This window comes from Boleophthalmus pectinirostris, unplaced genomic scaffold (genome assembly GCF_026225935.1).
Source record: "Boleophthalmus pectinirostris isolate CB_2022bp ecotype Guang Dong unplaced genomic scaffold, ASM2622593v1 HiC_scaffold_3, whole genome shotgun sequence".
In the NCBI taxonomy this organism is placed as follows: domain Eukaryota; kingdom Metazoa; phylum Chordata; class Actinopteri; order Gobiiformes; family Gobiidae; genus Boleophthalmus; species Boleophthalmus pectinirostris.
The window spans coordinates 18568199-18591682 of record NW_026571299.1 but is presented as its reverse complement, the minus strand read 5'-3'; the positions used below and the strand labels follow the sequence as shown (position 1 = coordinate 18591682).

The 23484-nt window shown below is 38.1% G+C and overlaps 1 protein-coding gene across 1 annotated transcript in view; it reads right to left on the bottom strand.

Moving 5' to 3' along the window:
• LOC110165754 (receptor-type tyrosine-protein phosphatase gamma-like) overlaps nucleotides 1-23484 on the bottom strand; it is a 144093-nt gene that overhangs the window by 46559 nt on the left and 74050 nt on the right. Inside the window, exons 6-7 of the mRNA XM_055160306.1 lie at nucleotides 19456-19613; nucleotides 6370-6559 (exon numbers count right to left, since the gene is read on the bottom strand). Of these exons, the coding sequence (XP_055016281.1) occupies nucleotides 6370-6559; nucleotides 19456-19613 (348 nt within the window). The remainder of the gene's footprint in view (nucleotides 1-6369; nucleotides 6560-19455; nucleotides 19614-23484) is intronic.

The following is a 23484-nucleotide window of genomic DNA, read 5'->3' as shown; positions in this document are numbered from 1 at the left end:
ATAATCTTTTGGATTTATAAAATTCCTTTCAGGACAGACAGGACAGCAATGATACAGCAACCTCTGGGTTGTGGTTTCTAAATCATTGAGGTACTGTATTGTCGCCCCCACCATCTCAAAGGAAGCAAGTGGATGGCAAATGTAAATGGTCACACTTTTATATAGTGCTTTTCGACCTTAAGGCACTCAAATCACTTTATATCAAGGAACCACTCACCCATTCATACACCAGGGTACGCAGACACTGGGGATGAGGTGGGTTGCATAAGGAACAAGGACAGCATTCATCTGTGGGAGATGGAATTGCCCCGTCAACCTGTGGGTCAGTGGATCTGATCGCTCTACCAGTGATGTTTATGTCAAAAGCAGGATTTGAACCAAAAACCTTCGGATCAGTGGACCAAAGTTGCATTGTACAAAAAAATCTGTGTAATACAGGTATACAGTGATAGAATATAGGGTCACTCTGAATGCTTAAGTATATATTCAGATTCAGTGACATTCAGTAACAGGGGTGTGAGCAAACAGGGGATGTTTACACAACACCTTCTAATTTCAATCTGAATCTGACTGTGTGGGTGGTTTAGCTGTGTCTTTATCACATCTGTGGAACGTGTGAACTGTGAGCTGGATTCTCTTGGATAAGTTGTAGAAAGCAAAAATATATCATGTCTATTTTACTGTTCTGGGGAAAAAAGGCGAAGTGTCCAAGGGAGCTATAACTACCATCTTCCAAGACATAGAGTGCTCTTTAGTATCTTCGTACTGCACCCACACACTGTTTATGCTGCAAAATAGTCCAGATATATTTTGTATTACTGTATTTCTATATTTTATTTTTACGTGTACATACATATTATGTATATTAAATCCTAACCCTAACCCCATGTTTCAAATTTATTGTTACCATTTATATTTTTTACTCTTTTGTCTATTTGTCTAAATAATTTCCCTTGTGGATCAATAAAGTTCATCTAAGTCTAACCACATGTCTTTGATAAACTGTAAGCTACCACATATGAACATAAAACAAAAGGATTGACAGTGAGTCTAGAATTCAGTCATTCAGGGCCATATTTGATACCTCTTCCTCTCCCTACCACCACCCTCTCATCTCATTTCTTTTTTATGCTCCTCCCTCATTTTCCTTCTTTCTACATTGCCCTTTTTTCCGACAGCTTCTCAAATTAGTATCTCAAACTCATGTTTACTGCCTTTGTACAGAGATCGGAAAACTAGTCATTTGCTTTGGTATCTAGTTTTAATACTAGTTTTATTATCAATAGATATCAATTTCTGACAACCCTAGAGAAGAGTACAAAGCCCAAGAACCATCATCACCATGTCTGCCATAATCATTATCTTCATAGAATACAATAAAAGATTTTTCCTGTATTAAAAAGTGAAAAGCAGAATCTGTTAAATTTAAACTGTGTGCAGAGGTCCTGGTTTACTTTATCAGAACGTTTCACAACTTTCAAAGGCCAGGAGTGGAGTTCTGCTGCTACTGCAATGCTGACAACAACTAGCATGCTAATAGTGCACCAGCATTGCGCCATAGTTCGTGGCAGATAAAAATGCTTTGTGATAAGATGCAGACAGTATACAGCGGACTCATGTTGAACCTAAGAGCTGTTTTACAATATATCTGTACTGGGGAAAGACACATTTTTACTTTGTTACATCCACAAATAATTATATCAGACCTTAAATCCACTCTATGCTGTGAACTGCATAGAAAATACTTTGAATCGACTGCAATGGTGTAACATTAGAATCTAAGTGTGTATTTTGCATATCCTCATTTAGAGTATTGGACCCAAGGACGTACTGAGCATTGTTTTATAATAAAGTCGCTCTCACTGTCATAAGGGCCCTGTATTGAGGGGCTCTCGGACAGTGCTGTTCAATGTGCTTGTGAACACTACATGGTTCTGTAAAGCTGTTATAGGCCCCCACATCACCCCAAAGGTCCAACACAGAGACCGCAACAGTGTGTGGGCAGCAAATGAAGCGTATTCAAACTCTGTGCCATCTAGTTTCTGTATAAAAATATAGTGATAGAGTTAATTATTTCTTGTCCACTCGTATCACATGTCGGTATATCCACTTTGCCTAAATAAAGGACTTTTTATTGTAAGTCAGATCTTCTTTTTCTTTCTAGTCTACTCTCCCTCTAGATCCTCGAAGAGCACCTGCGCTACTTTTTATTTGACCCAGTTATTCACTCACCCTTCATGTTTTTAATGTTATTTATTAATGGGTTGCTGTCATATTACTTTTTCAGCTATGAATGCCATTTTTGTTTGGTTGATTTGAATGGTTAACTGCTATGACAACCATTCTAATGTCTGATCAATTGGAGTACAGAGTCAGAGTAACTAAAGAAGAGTTTTATTTTTTCGTTTTCCTATTATTTTTTTCCTAAATCAGTCTCTTAAATTTTTCTGCACTTCCACATCTGACTTCACCATTTAACACAATTTTGTTTTTGATTGTGTTCTATTAGTAGGACAGGTCTCAGAGGTACGCAGTTGTTTCTAATTGATCCCTACTGTCACAATACAATGATGATGCTCAATTTGGACCAAAGGTAGGGCTATATAAAAGTACTATTTGCACACTTTCCTATTCATGTTATTCAGTGATGAAATTACCACAGTTTTTATAGTAACTAACAATTCAAAACAAAATATAGTTTCACACCTTCACCCCTATAATACACTATTTTCTATGTTATAATGTTGTTTCCTCATCAGAAACATACCTGGAGTTGTTTTGTGTTGTGTTTCAGTCATAGGAAGTGCCCCACTGTGTTTTTAAACTCCATAAACCTTCACTGGAATCATTTGAGTAATTTCAGCCCTTGAATTCCCAATCTCCACTGAACAAAAGGTTAAAAAGCAGCTGTAAACTTGAAAACTACCGCTTCATGATTTCACACGATGGAACAGAAAAATTTAAGCTTTGGAGATGTAGACAGACTAATAATAAAGGGTTAAACAAAACACAATTCCAGGTTTGTTTTGGTTGTGGGAACAGCATTTTAACATGAATTAAAGCTCACAAGAGTCAAGTCTGTGTAATATAGGACCTTTAATTAGCCTTAATAAAACAAAGAAAAACTTGATTCATAATGAGCAAATTGTTTATTAATAGCTAAGAATAATTTAGTAAATAAGAAGTTGTGGTAGGCCATTAATTAAGCTTAGTTACTTCTTAATTAAGGGGTTAGGGTATTAATCAGCAGCTATAAAATGTCACCCAAAATATATCTTTTGACATGTGAAAGTGCTCAAAATGGCACCAGTAAACAGGAAGTTTAAACCACGAATAAAGGTCAGGTTGTCTGCCTTAAGCCAACTCTAACCAAGGTTTCTTCAGCTCTAATTCTTGTGCTTCTTCTTCCATCTGTCGTTCTTTTTTCTCCATTTTCTGTGCCAACCTTTACGGATCTGCTTACAACAAACATGTCCCACTGCAGCACCCAAGGACACCCAGAGCATACAGCAGAAGACAGGGACCCGATGCCAGCTACACACACACCCACCCACCCGTGCACCCACACATGAACAGTGCATCAATGGAGAAGAGGGACATAGGTGCTGCCTGGACCATATGGAAGTGTCTATAGTGGAAAAGATGGGTTGGGGAGGGGGGGCTAGGAGGACAGTTGACACAGCACAGATGCTACATGACCACACATATGCACATACGCACACACACAAACACACACAGACACACTCACACAAGCGCAGACACACACATATACACGCACATACAGAGAGAGGTAATGAGGGAGCAGTGTGCAGACTGGTGAGCCTCCTACTGCCTTATGGTCGGGGAGTTCGCTCGGAGAGTTGTACACACACACACACACTCACACACACTCACACACACACTCACACACTCACACACACACTCACACACTCACACACACATAGGCACTGCTGCGTCCAACCTTCATTTATTCACTTTACCAAATGCCACCAGTGACAGCACCGGTTTTTTTTTTTATAATAACATGGATTTTCATTACTCAAATTGTAATTTATTTTTGACGATAACTGGCTTCAGATGCATTAGTGTGACCACCTGTGTTATCTATATATATGTATCTATCTTGTCTGGGATCCAGAATACTCACTTCTCCAATAATTAATGGAAATGTAAGAATCACCCAGTTTTCAGATGGGCATGATTGACAGGAGGATTAGCCAATCAGGGATCTGTATGATCTGTCCGTATCAAAACAAATATGGCTGCTTATGAGGAAAAAAGAAATAAAAAAATATCACAGGGGACTGAAAAAAGCGCATATTTCTGCAGAATCAATAAACAATCAACTAAACTCATCTGATGTGAGAGTTGTAAATAATAGATGGCCGATGATTGCACAATCATGCCATGTTTGGTTGGACTCCTAATGTAACGGAGGATGTGGGGACCAGACTGATCTATCTGTATTAAAAATACAGAGAAATATTGTTTAGTATATGCTAAGCAACCTTGTCCTTCGTTCCTCTTATTTAGAGAATGTTTTTTTTTTTCTCACAAATAAGTCAAGCCTTTATCTGTGTACAGGCTTTCAGGGTCGTACATAGGCACAAATTGCTATTCCAATCTCTCTGTGCATTATGAAAAATTTGAACTCAGTGTTCCTTATGTTTTGTTATTAAGATTCACAAGGCTATAGTTGCATGATACTTTTTCAGAACATAGAATTGCTAAGTTTCAGATTACATCCTAACATAATAACATTCCAGGCCAATAATAGTAGAAACATCAAGGAAAATGAATAAAAATGCTATTTATGCATGTAATATACTGAGTTATATGGTCTGGTCTCTAATAGAAACGATCAGCCTCAACTTTTGTGAATTCACCTTTTAGATATTTCAAGGTGAAGTACTATATTATCAACAGGGAAAAGTAGATCTTGATCCCCATCTGCGAGTATGGTCACATCCTAGAATCTGAAGATCATGCCAATATTGATACTTTAGAATGACATCATGTTGGGGGTGTTCTTTGTGTATCTCTATGGTGGAATGTTCAGCAGTTACCATGAAGAAACAATGCACAGATTAGCAAACACTATCAAAAATGTGTTAAGATCATCTAAAAACGCAATAAAAAACAAATACTAAATAGATTTAAACTATCATTTGCTGCTTGTGACCATTATAAGGGTTCATGACTCTTTTTAAGTGTTTGATTTTCAACAAAATGATGAGAGTGACTAAATGAAAAACTGCTGGCTAATGCTCGGTAGCCTGTGAATGTCACTTTAAGCCCGAGAGACTTGTTTAACAGCACAAATAAACCCACCTGTAGTAGTTCCAACTAAACCAACTCTTTCTCGTCAGACTGTGTTAAAGTAAAGATTCAAGTCTAACAAGCCTCAGACAGAGCAGTCTTCAAACTCAAGCATCACACTCCCAGGGAATGTTGACGACATCAGCTGCAAAGTATGAATTTTCAAGCAAGTTACAGCCACATTTTACATTTTTTTGATATATTTGAACACCCAGATCAAAGCTTGTATATTTGATGATGTTTTTGCTCACTGATGTTGCAGATCTTTAGGTACAGAAGATGATTTAGGTTATCTTTTTCATAAGGGATATTTATTAAGAAACCACACAAAGTTAAAACAGAGTCACAATGGCTCCCCTGCTCTCCACTACTGGTACTGTTAAGAACTGAAGTGTCATCAAACAATCAGTCAATCAGTTTAATCAGGTATAATGGGGTGTGCACAAATTGCAATCACAGTATATCGTATAGTTTAATTTGGTGATACAGTATCAATATCGTGAGCTGCTGTGTCAATACATTGCCAAAAGTTTTTTTTTGTTTTGTATATTTTACAAAATTATTTTGTAGCAGCAAACTTGAGATAGCAAACTTGTTTATGCAATACATGCCCAGACTGTTTTGATGAGTAAAAGGAATGTTTTTCATATAAACTTTGCACACACTTAGTGGTTTAATTAAGACTTTTAGCATTAGAGCCATGATTTATTTAGCCTTTGTTTTTTTACTGAACCGTATCAAATCGATGTGAAATATATTGCATCGAATCGAAGTGAGTTGAAAGTGCCCTGTATCGAAAGACGTATCATATCATGGCCTGTGTATCGAGGTGTGTATTGTATTTTCTTAATGATACCCTGCCCTAATGCATAACTGTAAATTAATTAATCACTTCTCTGTCTGTCAATCATGTCAAAATAACTGAAAATTCCCATGTAGAAAAACCCCAAAAATTCCCATGTCAAAAAACATTGAAAATTCCCATATCAAGAACCCCCTGAAAATTCCCATGTCAAAATAACAGAAAATTGCCACGTCTCTCACATTTACCTTTGGAGGCCTCAGTTCCCAGGGGCCCGCTGTTGTCAGTCAGTTCAGGTAGCCATGCATCCTTCACAGCAGACTTGTACACCATACGGCTGTCCAGACTCTGAATGGGCCTGAAGTTACTGCGCAGGTACTCCACACTCTTCACATGGTCCTGCTGCTCCGTGGTGAAAATCGAGTAGAACGCTTCCAACTGAAAACACAAAACGTTTTTGAAGATGTAAATATTATGCTCTTCTTGCGCTCTGATCTGTTCTAATGTTGTTTCCTCATCACAAAAATCCCTGGAGTTGTGTTTTGTTTCATTCATACACGTTTAACACACAAACCCTGCATATTTAAGCTCTTCTCTCAAACACAAAGCACTCTGTTCTACTTTGTGATATCATGTAGTAATTCAAAATGTGCTCCACTGTGTTTTTAAAGTCCATACACCTTCACTAGAATTATTAGAATAATTTCAGCTCTGAAAGTGCCCATTTCAACTGAACAAAAGGTAAGGAGTAGTTGTTAATTTGAAAACTACAACTACATGACATCACAAAGTGGAACAGACCATTTTGAGCTTTGGAGATGTAGACCCACTAACAATAACAGATTACTCGAATATGTGTAAATGAAACAAAACACAACTTCATGTATGTTTTTGAAGAGGTAACAATTTTCTAAGACTAAATTATACATAATATACACATTTTTAAATGTGATTTAATAGAAAAATATCAAGTAAACAATAAAGTTGAAACTACGCTATACCACTGATAGTAGGGATGGGCGATATATCAGTTCCAATATCGTTATAGGCTGCAAAATTGGTCGAAATTTGGCAAAGATATTTCACCAGCACTACCCCAGTCTCTCTGTGTGCCCATGTGTCATCCCCACTTTGTCCTTGGTGCATCTGATGTGTTTTTTGAACAGAGTAACACACTTCAAAAGCTGAAACTGTGATACCGCTGAAACTCAGAAAAGTCTATCACAGCAAAATATAAAGCTTAGATATGGAACTTTTCAAAAATCACTGATAGCCCCTTGCCACCTTGAGAGCCACCAATATGTCAAATTTTGGCGCCTGGCCCATGGACTATAATGAGAAAAATGGAAATAGAAGAGAAATTGCAAGTTTTAAATAAGGCTGTATCATCAGATCAGACAATCATGCAACAAATCATTTTACCTGAAAAAATTTAAGATAAAAAGGTTGCTTCGCACAATGTTTTTCTGAAGCCTTACATAGGGAACGCATAATGCTCATTAAAATAAAAAAAAAAAACAGAAAGACTCCCACACTCGGTCAAACTTGCAAAAAGTGATCTTGGAGCAACATTTCAGCAACTTTTTTCTTGTCTAATGAAGATCTAGTTGCCAAAACACTGTTCCACTGTACAACAACTCACTTTTATGTATGATGAGCCTATGTCCTGTCAATCATCATATCACTGCTGCACTGTCTTCCTATGACCTCTAGTATAAAGCTGTGATTTTATTTTATTTTAACTTGTACATTTACGTTTGTAAAATTATGTTTTAATTGACAACTGTCTCTTGCTATCTGTTTTGCTACTTATTTAGAATTTATTACCATTTATATTTTTGCTCTTTGTTATTATATTATATTGTGATGCGTGAGCTACTGTGTCCAAATAATTTCCCTTGTAGATCAATAAAGTTTGTCTAAGTCTAAGTTTATATAAAGAAAATTTTTCCAAGTTATACAGAGTGCGGGAGTCTTTCTATTTTTGATAAACCTGATAAATTAATGCTATTAACATACATTTTTTAATAAAAGTGAAATGTTAATTTATGATCTTTACTTCAGCTTAAGAAAAATATAATGGTCTTGCTAGGGATTTTCATTTTCATATCAGTTCATATCACTTATACACTAATACACCAACTCTAAAGCAGTTAAATTACGCAAATCCTTTTGTAAACATATAATATCATTAAAAATACTAGCTACGATAAATAAACTGCATAAAAGAAATACTCAAATACGTATTTAATATCTATAATGAGTCATAAATGTCAATTATTCAACCCCCTTTAGCTCAAATCTTATGATAATACAAAACATAACACACAATTCCTCACAATTACAAAGAAAAATACTGACCCCTAAAAAACACTGTAAACAAATTTTCCTGTATTGAACGATGAGCAGATACAGTAATTATTTTGACAGACCATATACACACATGAGCAGTGGGAACTTACACAATTGACCAAAATGTTGCACGAGAAAATAATGAGGATTTCATCACTTATTTTTGTGGGCTGGTTTCCGCTAATTGTTTCCACTGAGAGGTTTGAGTTAGGTCAGTTAGAAAGAGGGAATAAGCAGTAGAATGAATAAAATGTAAGTGTTTAAAGGTGCACTGTGTAACTTTCTGGTAGAGGGTCTATTTCCAGCTTGTTTCTATGGCTATTGTATGCCACGGTTCTGCCTGGAATGTTACACAGTATGACATTAAACTGCTCTATTTTATATTTATTCAATTATAGGTATTTTTATTGCTCATATCTACAGTAGAAAAACAGAATTCTGATTGAACGGGGTTGCCTCTCCACAGATCTGACCTGTAACTTGGTCTGGTTTGGTCTCCATGAAGATAGAAAGGTTCAGTATTATACCATGAAACATTGTAGACGAACCAATACCATTTACCTAAAGAAAAGCATTTGACGGACCCTCTACCAGAAAAGTTACACAATGCACCTTCCAGTTTGATTATGAAAATTATTATTTTAAAAAATCATCATAATTGAAGCTACATTACATCATGTTTAAACCACAAAGGAGGAAGTGTAGGGCCCATAGTACGCTATTTTCAGATTTATGTTTCCTCATCACAAACATGCCTGGAGTTGTATTTTGTTTCATTCACACATGTTTAACACACAAACCCTGCATATTTAGGCTGCCTTCTTCTCTCAGACTGAAAAGACTCTCTTTCACCTTGTGATGTCATGTGGTAATACTCTAGGTGTGTCTTTGGTGAGGCAACAACATCATACCATAGATCAGAAAATAGCATAATATGGGCCCATCATGGTGTGGAACTATCAGTCTTATCTCACAATAGGCTCTATTCACACTTACGTCACAAACCAGGAAGATGTCTGAAAAGATGCGATTACAACTTCCCAGGCCCAGTTTTCTTCATCTCCATGTCATTGTAGTGTTCTGTTACGTTCGGCGAATCAACAGTTACAACTATACCTCAGTTTTCATAATTTCCCCACTGACACACAACTCCGAGTGCACTGGGTACATGCAATTAGAAGAGATGAGGGCGCATAGTCAAGATGATTCAAAACAGCACATATGTACTCAGTCTTCATTGTACTGCTGATGTCATTTACTTCAATGGATTTTTACCACAGTTGGTTTTAACAGATCCACGTTAGGTAAGCCCAGTGTCTGTAACTACACTGAAAGTTGTAATTGCATCTTTCCAAATGTCTTCCTGGTTTGTGATGTAAGCATGAATAGAGCCTGTTGTCCTGGTTTTGCCCTGGTTTGATTCCAGTTTAGTCCTGAAGTAAATTTGAGTTTGATTCTGTCCAGTACTAATTTGGTCCTAGTCTAGGCCTGGTTTAGTTCCTGGATTAGTTCCTGGTTTTGTTTAGCCAGGCTGGCACCACCTAGCGCCTCCACTCAATTTCATTTCTCTCCAGTGACTAGGTCAGGAATCGGAATACATTAGACAGTTTGCAAGAACCCCGGAAGTTGTAGACCGTGCACTTACCAATCAGCGAAGAGCTGTGAAGCCATGTCTGGGTCCTTTTTGTGTTGCAGCACAACAGTAAACAAAGCAGTAGAGATGGTTGTAGACAAAGCCATTCCTTCTGTGTTGGGAACGATTCCCGAGAATTGAGAATTTAAAGCCGGAACAAAGACAATGTTCTGTGAATTTTATCAGGGGGAAAGACGTTATTTCCCTTCTTCCAATGGGACTTGGGAAAAGCTTAATATACCAGTTAGCCCCGTTAGTGGTGCATTACATATGTCATGACCAAATAGCAGCGATTGGTTAAAAAAAAAGTACTTGCCTACCATCGAGCGAACTATGCTGTGCGGTCAGACAGTTTCCATGAAGTGAAACTGGCTGATGAATCAGGCTAGGTTTAATCCAAAATTTGATGTAGCTCTTGTGTGCAAGTATGAACACTAACAATTTTGTGACAAGTGGATCTTAAGAAATCTGTCTCCTCTTTACACCATTGGAATCATTTAAAAGCAGAACTTCCCAATTGTAGCTGTCTCCAAAAAACACAGTGACTGATTTGTATTGGTTTAGCATTTAATGAAAATCCCCCCTAAATAAACAGTGGGACTTGGTGGATTTGCTGGTAGCGTTAGCAGTGTGTCAGTTGGATGGTGGACTTGGCCTGTTTGTGGAGCTGTTGGTTGGAGACGTGCTGTGCAACTGTGGAGAAGCAGACATGGATTAGCGCAGTGTGAGTGGAGTGTGGTCTCCGTGGTAGCTGGCACCAGGCTCCGCGGGCCTGTGTGGAGAGCTGGGGGCAGAGCTATAAACACGCACAGTAAATATAGGACGCACTTTTACGCCATGTGGTAGCGTTCTGTGCAGTTTGAGCGAATCTGTTCCTAGCAAAAACATGTTGCAATGTTAGAATTTTGTAGTTAGAGTGAAAAAGTTAAGTTAAAGGTGCAGTGTGTAACTATTCTGGTGGTGGGTCTGTCAAATGCTTTTCTTAATGGAAATGTTGCTTGGTCTGGAATGTTTCACAGTATGGCATTAAACATTTCTATGATAATGGAGACCAAACCAGACCAAGTTACAGGTAAGATCTGTGGAGAAGCAACTCTGCACACAGCATACCAGTGTTTCTTTGTATGTTTGAGCTATAAAACCACCTGGAATTGACTAAATGTAAGGAAGAGCTTTTCAATGTCATACTGCGAAACATTACAAGCAGAGCAGTGAAATGTTCATAGAAATAAGCAGGTAACGGATCCCCAACCAAAAAGTTACTAATGGTGGAGGTCCAAGAACATTGCCTAGCAAAACACACTGACACGCTCCTTTTCCTCGGATGGTACAAGTTGGAACTCTGAAGAGCAAGAGCAAGATTTCTGAGATAGAATCCAAGATGCCCAGTGTCATTTGTAGTAGGAACTGTTTGCATTGTGTTTGGACGCTTTGGTAGCCTGATTCATCAACCGGTTTCACTTTGGTGAAACTGTCTAACCTTGCAGCATTAGAATTCGTTCGCTCAACGGTAGGAGGATACTTTTTTTACTTAATTGATTGCTACTATTTGATCGTGACGTTTGTAATGCGCAGCTAACAGGGCTAACTGGTATATTAACCTTTTCCCAAAGCCTGTAGGAAAAAGGGCAATAGAGTCTTTCCCCTTGATAAAATTCACCAAACATTCTCTTTATTTCGGCTTTAAATCCTCAGTCTTGGGAATTGTTGCCAGCACAGAATGTAATGGCTCTTCGCTGATTGGCTGGTGCCCGGATTCACACTTCCGGGGTTCTTGCAAACCTTCTAGTGTATTCCGATTCCTGACCCAGTCATTGGAAAGAAAGGAAATTGAGCGGAGGGACTAGGAGGTGCCAACCTGGCAAATGACAATTTCAGTCACTTGTCTTACTGCAATACCTTACTGCGTCCGTATCACTGCCTTTAGGTCTAGTAGTTAGTGTCACCCATGTTTTTAGCCCATTTCCTGCTAGCTAACATGCCAAAATGATCTACTATCACACGACACCAACTCTTTCACTTCACTAATATACTGAATTATACTAGGGTGACCATATTTCCATTTATGAAAACCTGGGGGGGTCAGTCGTGGTTTTAGTCCTCCTCTTCAGTCCTAGAATCAGTCCTGGGTTAGTCCTGGTCTTAGTCTTAGTTCAGTCTGTGGCGTAGGCAGCACAAAAGTTTGATATTATCTCGGTTTAACGGGGAGGTGCGGCCCTGTACTGCGCGGGTGCGGTGTTGTACTGGAGGTCTCCAAAAAATGGATACGTGCGAGACTCTGCTCTGTTGGCTCCATTACAGAATAAATGAATCTTCAGTTTGTTACATAAAGAAGGAGGAAAATAACAAAAGGACAACAGCAGCAATAAGTTTTAAGAAGGAAGTAAAAAGGGTTGCACCTGTCCTGTCTGAGAAAAGAGTATAAAGTTTGTGGTGAGGGGTTTTACAGACTTAAAATAGATAGAATAATTGTAAAATATAAAGTTGATACTTCGCGGATTTTCACCTATTGCGGGTTATTTTTAGAATGTGTATGTATGTAGAATGTAACCCCCGTGATAAACAAGGGAACACTGTACTCTCACTTCACAACCTGTGCACATGACCTCCCACTTGTCCCGACCGGGATGGAAAATGGAGAATTTCTTGTCCAAGTCATCGTTAAATGCTCATTTGTGCTTTGGTATGTTGCAGGCTGACCGACTGTGTGTGTCTCGCTCCTTCTGAGTCACAGAAAACTAAGAGAGACGCTCAGTTTAATGCCCCCAATGAATGGTAATGAAAACCCAGACATTTGCATCACTTTATAAAAAAAACCCGGACACCCAGGACAGGACGCAAAATACGGACATGTCCGGGGAAAAACAGACGTTTGGTCACCCTAAATTATACTATTTATACTGAATTCTTCCTCCAGCTTGTGTAGTTGAAGCACATACTTATTTTGGAGCGCCAGTGCTAAAGCAACAACAGCTTTCTGGTTAGCCTCCATGTTTTTCTCAAAGTTGGGACACACGAAACATAATAAAACGGCTGAAGCATGGATGTGAGGTCATATCTGAGATCCAAGTGGAGACAGATGAACGCAGCAATAGTGCAACCTGTTTGTCTCCGTGGAGATGTTAATGCTTTGATTTAGTGCAAGTGTTATTTATTGCTGCAGAAAATATATTAAAAATCAACCATTCTTACTGTGAGTGGGATCGCCTCTCCACAAATCTAACTTGTAATTTGGCTATAAGCTTACGGTCATACTGTGGAACCTTTAAGGACCTGACATGAAAAATAACAGTACTTTCAAATTGTTTGCAGTGGTCCAAATATATTCCTCACTTTCCTAATGCATTGTTTAAAAATACTTTTCATAATTTTCAGAGGCCAGAGTGACGTTTTGCCATCACAGTATCGCTAACAAAAACTAGCATGCTAACAGCAAGACATTGCTGCTTCCTGCTAAGTGAATGATAAAAATACTTCATTCACTTACCAGGAAGCCAAGTGCACAGAACGCTACCACATGGCATTCAGTTTGAGCAAATCTGTTCGGAAAAAAAAAAAACACCAAAAAACATGTTGCAATAGAATTTTGGAGCTAAAACAGAAAGACCTCTAAACTTTGTAGCAGTCCAAACTTATTTTTCACTTTCCCAACACATTCAAGTTTATAATTGATTTTCATAACTTTGAGAGGCCAGAGTGGAGTTTTGCCATCACAGTAATGCTAATAAAAACTAGTATGATGACAGTGAGCCATTGTTGCTTCCTGGTAAGTGAAAGTTAAAAATGCTGCATAATCAGACGCAAACAGCCCACAGCAGCCTCATTTTAACACTAAGAGCTGCTTTTAAAATATATCTGTATTGAGGAGAGACAAATTTGATTTTATTAGCTTACATGAATGAAATAGGCTTAGTTTTTGTACATTAGATTGATTGGATAAAATTAATAAAACAAAAAAGATGTTATACCAAAGTTGAATTCAGTGAAGTAACAACTTTTAGTTATTAAATACTGCATGCTACAGACTCAAACTAATCCACAAATATAAATACAACAGTTTATGAAATCTGAAACTTTTGATTATTATGTTGCCAAATATGCTTCTTTTTTTTGTGCACAAAGCTCTCAACCGTGTTTCCTGTTCTACTTCTGTGCTGATTCTTGTGGTGGTTCAGCATGAATTGGTTAAAAAATGAATATAAATTAGAAAAAAAAAAAAAAAAAGATCTGGCTCTTTTTAAAAATGAGATCTGGTTCTACTCGTTCATGTCAAGGAACCGTTCAAAAGAGCCGACTCAGAAGGAAGTATCTGATACGATGCTAAGTTGCGATTTGAAATGTAAATGGATTGAGTGCGCTAAGGTGGCTCTCCCAACTCTGCCATGTGAAAAACTGTTCTAAAAATATAGTAATGGGTGTGAATACAAGCAGTGTGCCAGAGAATTTGGGAGAGCTGTGAACAAGTTAAGAGACAGGAAGTTTAAACTGTACAAAAATCAGGTTTTAAAATCAGTAGTACTCCAGCATTATGATAACACAGCTGAAGGTGTAACTTTACGGTAGCGGGTCCGTCACCTTGTTGTTTCTATGGATATGTCATTGCTCTGCTTGGAATGTTCCGCAGTATGACATTAAACAGCTGAACTTTACATTTATTCAATTACAGATGGTTTTATTGCTCAAAAATTCCTAGAAAAACAGACATTCTGACTGTGAGCAGGGTCGCCTCTACAGAGATCTGACCTGTAACATGGTCTGCTTTGGTTTCCACAATGATAGAAAGGTTTAATGCCATACTGTGAAACATTCCAGACAAAGCAATAGCACCTCCATGGAGAAAAGCAGGTGATGGGCCCTCCGCTAGAAAAGTTACACAAGTTACACCTTTACGATAAAATAACACACATTTAAAGCACAATGCACTGACCTGCATCCTGCCCCATTATAAAATATATAGATTTTGTTCATGTTTGACCTTGATGATACACTGCGTCAAAACAAAACTGAAGAAAGCAGAAAAATTATGAATGAGACAGGCCGTCCTCTGCTGTGCACATCCTCGTGTGTGATCTGCGTGTGTGTGCATTGATCTGTGTGTGTGCGTTTGACTGTGTACTCATCTGTGTACATGTGTGTTTGTCTGTGTGTGTGTGTGTGTGTGTGTGTGTGTGTGTACTGATCTATGTGTGTGTGTTTGTGTGTGTACTGATCTGTGAATGTGTGTGTTTGAGTGTGTACTGATCTGTGTATGTGTACTGATATGTGTATGTGTGTGTTTGTGTGTGTACTGATCTGTGTGTGTGTTTGTCTCTATACTGATATGTGTGTGTGTGCACGCACACGTGTACTGATCTGTGATCTGTGTGTGTGTGGGTTTGTATGTGTACTGATCTGTGTGTGTGTGTGTGGGTTTATCTGTGTACTGATCTGTGTGTGTGTGTGTACTGGGGTGTGTGTGTGCATGTGTCTGTGTGTGCACGTGCGTGTACTGATCTGTGTGTGTGTGTGTACTGGGGTGTGTGTGTGCATGTGTCTGTGTGTGCACGTGCGTGTACTGATCTGTGTGTGTGTGTGGGTGTGGGTTTGTCTGTGTACTGATCTGTGTGTGTGTGTACTGATCTGCGTGTGTGCATGTGTCTGTGTGCGCACGTGAGTGTACTGATCTGTGCGTGTGTGTGTGTGCGTGCGCCTCCATCGATCCTTGGGTAAGAGCAGCCCTGTCTCCCACTGACCTACTTTCAGAGCCATCCAAAACAACAGGCACACAGCTAGTCCCTGTCCAGTCCCTCTCATCTGCCTTCAACATGTCCATCCTCTTGTGAACAGGAAGGGACCAGAGCACTTGGAAAGACACGGTGCACCTCGTTTCCACCATCAGCACCGGAACAGAGTCTGCCCATGCACTTTTCTCTGCTCATTATATTCACACTTAAGGACCCATACTTCTGACCTTTAAAGGGCCTATATTATGCTATTTTCTATAATGTTGCATCTTTATCAAAAACATACCTGGAGTTTAACACATAAATGCTGCATATTTAGGCTGAGTTCTTCTCTCAAAAGGAAAACACTGTGGTCCAGGTGGTAAAACAGGAAGCTCTCCGCTGTGTTTTTAAACTTCATACTCCTCCACTAGAATCGTCTGGATGATTTCAGCCCCGGATTTGCCAATCTACTGAACTAAAGGTAAAAGGTAGCTGTTAATGTGAAAACATGACATCATAAGGTGAAACAGAGCATTTTGAGCTTTGGAGGTTTTTGATGACCATGGTATAAAGCTCTAGCCTGATTCATCAGCCAGTTTTACTTCGTTTCACTTTATACAAACCATCTGACCTCACAGCCTTAAATTTCGCTCGACAGTAGGCGGGGTACTTTTTATCATTTAACCAATCTATGTAATGCGCCGCTAACGGGGCTAACTTGTATATTAAGCTTTTCCCAAATCCCGTAAGATGAAGGGCAATAACGTCTTTCCCCTTGATGAAATTCACCAAACATTCTCTTTATTCTGGCTTTAAATCCTCGATCTCGGGAATCACACTAAATATATCACTCTTCGCTGATTGGCTGGTGCCTGAACTTGCACTTCCGAGTTTTTGCGAACTGTCTATTGTATTTTGATTCCTGACCTAGTTGCTGGAGAGAAATTAAATTGAGGAGAGGGACTAGGTGGTGCCAGCCTGGCTACTAAAGCTCACAAGAATCCATGTTGTGTAATATGGGCCCTTTAACTGTCTTCTTGCATCATTCTTTTACTCAGAGTTGCACTTAAATTGATTTAGGCATCTTTGAGTAATCCTGCATGGTCTAGCATTCAAGGTTTGATGCTACATTTTTCTAATAATTGCACGGACAGACATAAGGGGTAGGTGAAAACAGGTATTTTCTGAGCACTCAAGCCCACAGTGCAAAACAGCATTCAAACATGCATGAACAAAATCTAAACACAACTTTAAGTAAGCTAATGATAAGGTAACACTGCTGTAAAGTTAAAATCTCATTACAGTTCATTTTGCATAATATGTCCCCTTTAAGCATTTGCATCACTTCCTCTGTCTTTGGTTTGGGAATTGAAGTTTCATAACTGCTCTCATAAACACTGGATTATTCTCAAATGTAGTACCATCTGTGTATTGCGAGTGCTGTGGGCTTTGGCATAGACTCCTTGGTTGTTTTCCTGATGCAAGAAATTGATCAACTTTTTAATTGGTTGGTTTAGATGCAGTAAAGACAGCATCTGTGCAGCATCCGGCGTTTATTAATTTTCCCATAAACACATTTGTTCTTGGGGTATTTCATTACAAAATCTTACAAAATAAATTATTATGTATTGATTCAACTGTGCTGTTTTTATCCAGTCCCAGATCTGTGGACAGCAGCACAGGCTCAATGTTTTCTTATTTGGATTCTCGTCTACTGTGACTGTACCAGGCTGAGATTTGGCAACAGAGCTACAGTGTGTGGGTTCTCTATTGATTTATGACACTCACTCATAGTTAGAAGACATAAACATGATAGAAACATGGAGTGATTGGACAACCCACGCTCCACACATGGGCTCTCCCTCAGGGCTTCGTAAACATAAGATTTAGGAGGAGGAAGAAGTAGGAAGATAATATAATAACACCTAAAATAAGGAAAGTGAATGACAAGAAGTTCCATTTACACTTAAAATTGTCTCTGGTGCATCAAGACTGCTGCCTTTTTACAAATGTATTTAAAGATCTATGTTATAATGTTGTTTCCTTATTCCAAACACATCTGGAGTTGTGTTTTCTTTCATTCACACAAACCCTCTATATATAGGCTGAGTTAGGCTAACAGAAAGCACTCAATATGCAAAGACTAATGATACTTTCCTAACATGTGTGAATGAAACACAACAGGTATGTTTTTGATGAGGTTACAGCATTCTAACATGGCTTAAAGCTCACAAGAGTCGGTTTTGTGTAATATGGGACCTTCTGAGAAAATTCTGATATTTTTCCCTGAAATTAAAATTGCACTGTGTAACATTTATGCTGGAGAGTATGCTGCCTTGTTGAAGATGTTGTTTTACCTGGAATGCTACACAATAGTAGCCTGATTCATCAGCTGATTTCAGGATCTGACCTCGCAGCGGTACGGTAGGCAGGTAATTTGTTGCACCAAATCCCGTAGGAAGAAGGGCAACAACACTTTTCCCCTTGATAAAATTCACCAAACATTCTCTTTGTTCTGGCTCTAAATCCTCGATCTCAGGAATCGTTGCCAACAGAGAATGTACGGCTTTGTCTACATCCATCTCGACCGCTTTGTTTACTGTTATGCTGTACCCCAAAAGTTTGACGTCATGTCTTCACAGCTCTTCGCTGATTGGCTGGTGCACGGTCTACAACTTCCAGGTTCTTTCAAACTGTCTAGTGTATTCCGATTCCTGACCTAGTTGCTGCGGAGAAATGAAACTGAGCGGAGGCACTAGGTGACACCAGCCTGGCTAAGACAATAGCACATTAAACATATGTAGATACCACTTATGTTACTGTTTTGATTGCTCAAAAATACCTTGAAAAACATACATTCCTACTACTGTGTACTGTGAGCAGCATTCCTTCTTGACAAATCAAACCTGTACCTTGGCCTGATGATGTAATCTGCTTTAGTGCTATACAATGGGACTTTCTTCCGTCCCCTACACTGCATGTAGGTTGCCTGTGTGTATGATTGGATTCAATACAGCAACTATGGGTAGCCATTATAGAAATACAATACAAACCCTATACACATTGTTATGCCTTCCAAGAACTTAACTGACTGTTTTCTGAGAATTGTGCCAAGGACACAGCCCACTCGGTCCTTGTTACCTAGGTCAGTGTTATCAGAGGTATAATACTCCCTATAATGGAAGCATAGCCAGACCCTAAACTTAACAAGACCTTAGATCAAATTTTTTGTGAGATATACTTCAGTTTTAACATGGAAACTGACAATCAAGACCCAGCAAATGTTCAATCTGCTGTCTATCAGCTCATCCCCAGGGACACCAGCTCTACCTATTCTTATATTTACCCCAAACAATTCAGGTGGAATCTGACTTTCCTGCATAGAGCTTGTTCCTACTTAAACTGAGAGTAGATCAGACACCAGAGGCCACAACTACAGACCCTTAGCTTCACAGAGTAGATCCATTCATTTGTGCTCCAAAGGGTTGAGAAACAGCTTGGGTTTGAATCAAAAGTCATTTTCGTTACAACATAATAGGTTGAAATGGTGAGGGCTTAAATCTAAAAGAAATTGAACACTGTTACTCCAAACAATTCATCCCAAAAACCCAAATCCCCAGCCTTTTTAATCACACTGTACATACCTGTTTGTAGGAGACATAGATGGGACGACTGAATACGATCCACTCCACCACCTTGCTGCAGGGCGGTGTGGTCAGAGAGCCAGTGTAGCGGTAGTAACTCCCCAGGGAGGAGGGCAGGAGATCCTTAAGCACAAATGGTTCCAAGAAGGTCTCTTTTTCTATTGGGGAAAAAGAGAGAGAGATAGAGAGGGGGGACTGATCAATACCACTGTACCCACAATACATCCAGCCATGCTTTGAACAGCCCCTGGAGCTCACCCAAGCGCCACACATAGGGCTTTATGCTATCGATTGCATTTGCATTGTGCCTGCCTCGTTCACTGTCCTCCGTATTGACAGACGTAATTGCGGTAGACACCTATAATTATAATGGGTGCTGTTGGGTGGCATAAACAATAGAATCAGCCGTGCACCTCGTGTCTCGACAGCCCAATGTTGACGCTGGAAAATTACTGGCTAACAATGTGTGCCTGGGAAAATGAAACTAAACAGCCATTAAAAAGCAGCAGTGATGTGAAACAGATGTTAGGCTCAAATAAACCCATTAGGGCCAGTTTATGTAGAGGTACAGGGTGGAGTGGTCAGCCTTACCACACATTATTAAAGGTTCTGTACCTGCTTTTTTCATTTAAAAGGTGAAAACAATATATAGTTCATTTTAAACTGTTTGCACTGGTCCAAACTTATTGCTGACTTTCCTAAGGCAAATTATTCAATAATTATTCCATGTAATGAGTGTATAAATGCTTTTCACAAATTTCAGAGACCAAAGCAAAATATATGAATGAATTGTATGAATTATACAATGGCATAATTTATCTTTTGGCAATAATGACTTAAGAGAGAAAGGACACTGCCCACTCAGCCCTTGTTACCTTGGTCAAAATCATAAGAGGTGTAATACTCCCTAAAAATGAAAGATACATTGCAGTACCATGCAAGTTGTTGTTACCTTGACATGTTTGCTCTGTTCGCTGTGACATTCTTATAAATTCATTGTTGTGAATAATTAGGAAGCTCTGAATATGCTAGAAAAGTGAGAAATAACTTAAAGCCACCACAAGCTGTTTAAAAGGAACTAGATCTGTTTTTCATGTCTTTTTGGTACTAATTTAATAGTTGTTTTTACATCATTTAAATGTTAAATATTTATTTACAAACTGTATGTTAATACAAAAGTTAATGACATATTATTATTTAACTGATATTAAACTGTACTGCTTATCACAATATGAACCACTCCTCACAGAATTTTTATAATAAAGCTGGTTAAGTTAATTCATATATTAGTAATACATAACTATAAGTATAGGGCACCTTATAATAAAGTTGGAACAGTACTATTTACAAATATTAATAAATGTTGTAACATTTATTAACAATAGCAGATATTTTACAGTGGGCCTCTCACACAAAGAGACGTCTAGTTGTTAACTATTAGCAAATATTAATGCGATATTAGCTAATAGTAATAGTTAATAATGCAAACAACTAATGTTTAGTTAATGATGAAAAAACTATTAACTTGTGCCAAACTGATATTTTAGTAACAATTAACAAATATTAACAAAGGTTTAGGTAATTACTAGTTTGCTATTTATTATGGCATCTTTTTTATAAAGTGTTACCAAAAAAGTGATACAGGGCCTTTAAAAGTAAAAGGTTAAGGTGTGTTCAGGCATTGTTCTATGTTGACAAAATGTTGAAATATTGCCTAGTTTGCAGGGTTTTGTGCTTTATAGTCTATTACATTTGTATAGATTTTGTTTTGTAGCGTTGCACTGCTCGATTTTTCCTGTCATTTCAGAGGATTCATTCAATAGTTATAATAGAAAATCAGCTGTCCTTGTTTATTTCTATTTTCAACATCCTCTTCTGCTGATGGGTTTATCACTTTACAATTGATTTTGTATTTTTGTAAATTGCCTACTTTACTCACAGTAAACTTAGATACAAGAATTTTTTTTTTCCTTCATGTTTTCCGGTGTTCTTATAAATGAGTGTATGAGAGTATTGTAAAAGGATGCACTTTGTGACTAAATTGAATTATAAAACTATATTGCATCAAACACAATAAAGGCCTGGTGATTTGTATATAATGCTCTGTGATGAGAGAGGAGCTGCTGTGCTCGGGCAGTCAGTCATGCTTTGTTATTTGAAAAGCTTTTCTTAAAAATAGGAATTAATTGATCCATCTTTTTCAGTTCCGATACTGAGTTCCAGAGGTGAGATCAAGTCGTTGTTTTGCAAGTCTCAAGTAAGTCTCAAGTCTTTGACGGCAAGTCCGAGTCAAGTCCCAAGTCAAAGAAGGCAAGTCCAAGTCGAGTCTCGAGTCACTGGCCCACAAGTCCAAGTCAAGTCTAAGTCGTCTGCTTTGAGCTTCAAGTTATTTCAAGCTTTCAAACCAAAGCAATTTATATGACTTTTAAACTAAGTTGTACTTTATATATGAGTATTTATAGAGTATATAAGAGTTGTAGAAATATTTTGACAAGATCTTAGTGAATCACCTGAATCTTACAGTCAGAATAGAGAGAATTTAGATTTAAAAGTGCTTCTCATGTCTTCTCAAGTCACAGGCCCCAAGTCGAGTCCCAAGTTTTAGTCCATTTTATCAAGTTAAATCTCAAGTCCTAAAAATAGTGACTCAAGTCTGACTCGAGTCCAAGTCATAACTATCAACTCCCAACCTCTGCTGAGTTCTATACTATATCTTTAAATATCTGCATATCAATACCCAATTTCAACTAATACTAATGCAAAGACTAAAAACATAAACTGCAACAACAAAAATAAAATTGATAAAACTAATCTAAATGTGTTATGTTGCTTTTACATAGTTGTTATCAGTGTATACTTTATCACAATAAGAAATAAAAATGGAAACATTATGGGTCTTAAATAGTCTTGTTGAATACATTTAAATGTCTAACCAGGATATTGGCTGAATTGATATTTGAAAGCCGATATCTGATCCCTACTAAAACTTCATGCATGTGAAAATAAGTGATATGACAAAAGATTTGTGAGAGATATAGAAAACACATTTGAATCACAGGTAATAATTGAAATACTTAGTTCCTCCTCAGGCATAAGCTTTACCACATTCATAAACAAATAATTCTTTCATTTAAATTTATTGTATCGTGTCAATACTATTAGTATTTTTGTAGGCACAGTTTAAAATGCAGGAGCTCATTCTTGTCACTTTGGAAGGAGCGGAGGAGGAGTGGGCTTTACCTGACTAGCCAGAACCACACACTGTGATAAAAGTGATTGACAGAGAGATGCATGGCCAGTTCGCATCAAAAACAAACATTGCGACTTATATACGTAAAAAAGGGGAAAAAATTAAAATAAAGGACTTAGAAACAGCGTTGATATTTTTACAGAATCAAGAATTGAAGCACTAAACTATTACTTATCCCTGGTAAAAGATGTTATTTTGTTCTGAATGTTACAAGAATGTTGAAGCGATGTCTTCCGTGTTTGAGAGACACATGCTACAAATTAGAAGCTTTGGTTGAATCATCTCAAATTTGGACTGATGTTTTTCACGCTCTATTGTCCAATTTCTACATTCTGTTCAAATCCTGAAGGGACTGGCTGGCCAGGCACGAGTGGGCTACTACATGGTTTCATCAAAGTCAGCTGACAGCAAATCTACAACAAGTCAAATGACCCCCACTTGAAACCTGCTAACACTTGTGCCACACATCTTTATGGGTCATGTAAGGCTGGTGGGATGTAGTTATAACACTGGCATTCACTTGTCACATCACCTGACTAGAGTTATACAGCTTGTTTTGTGTTTTGGTCACATATACAGACTTACAGACATCTCCAACTTAGCCCATACCAGTCAAAAGAATCAGTCATTGTTACATATTCTTTAACCCTCCTGCACGCCTCGATACATTTTTGTACATCTCAACTTTTCTTTTTTGCATAACTTAGACTATATTGCATCAAATCACGTCAGAATTGCCCAGTTTTTGTATTTTGTGATGTATTTTTAGTTTCTGTGTT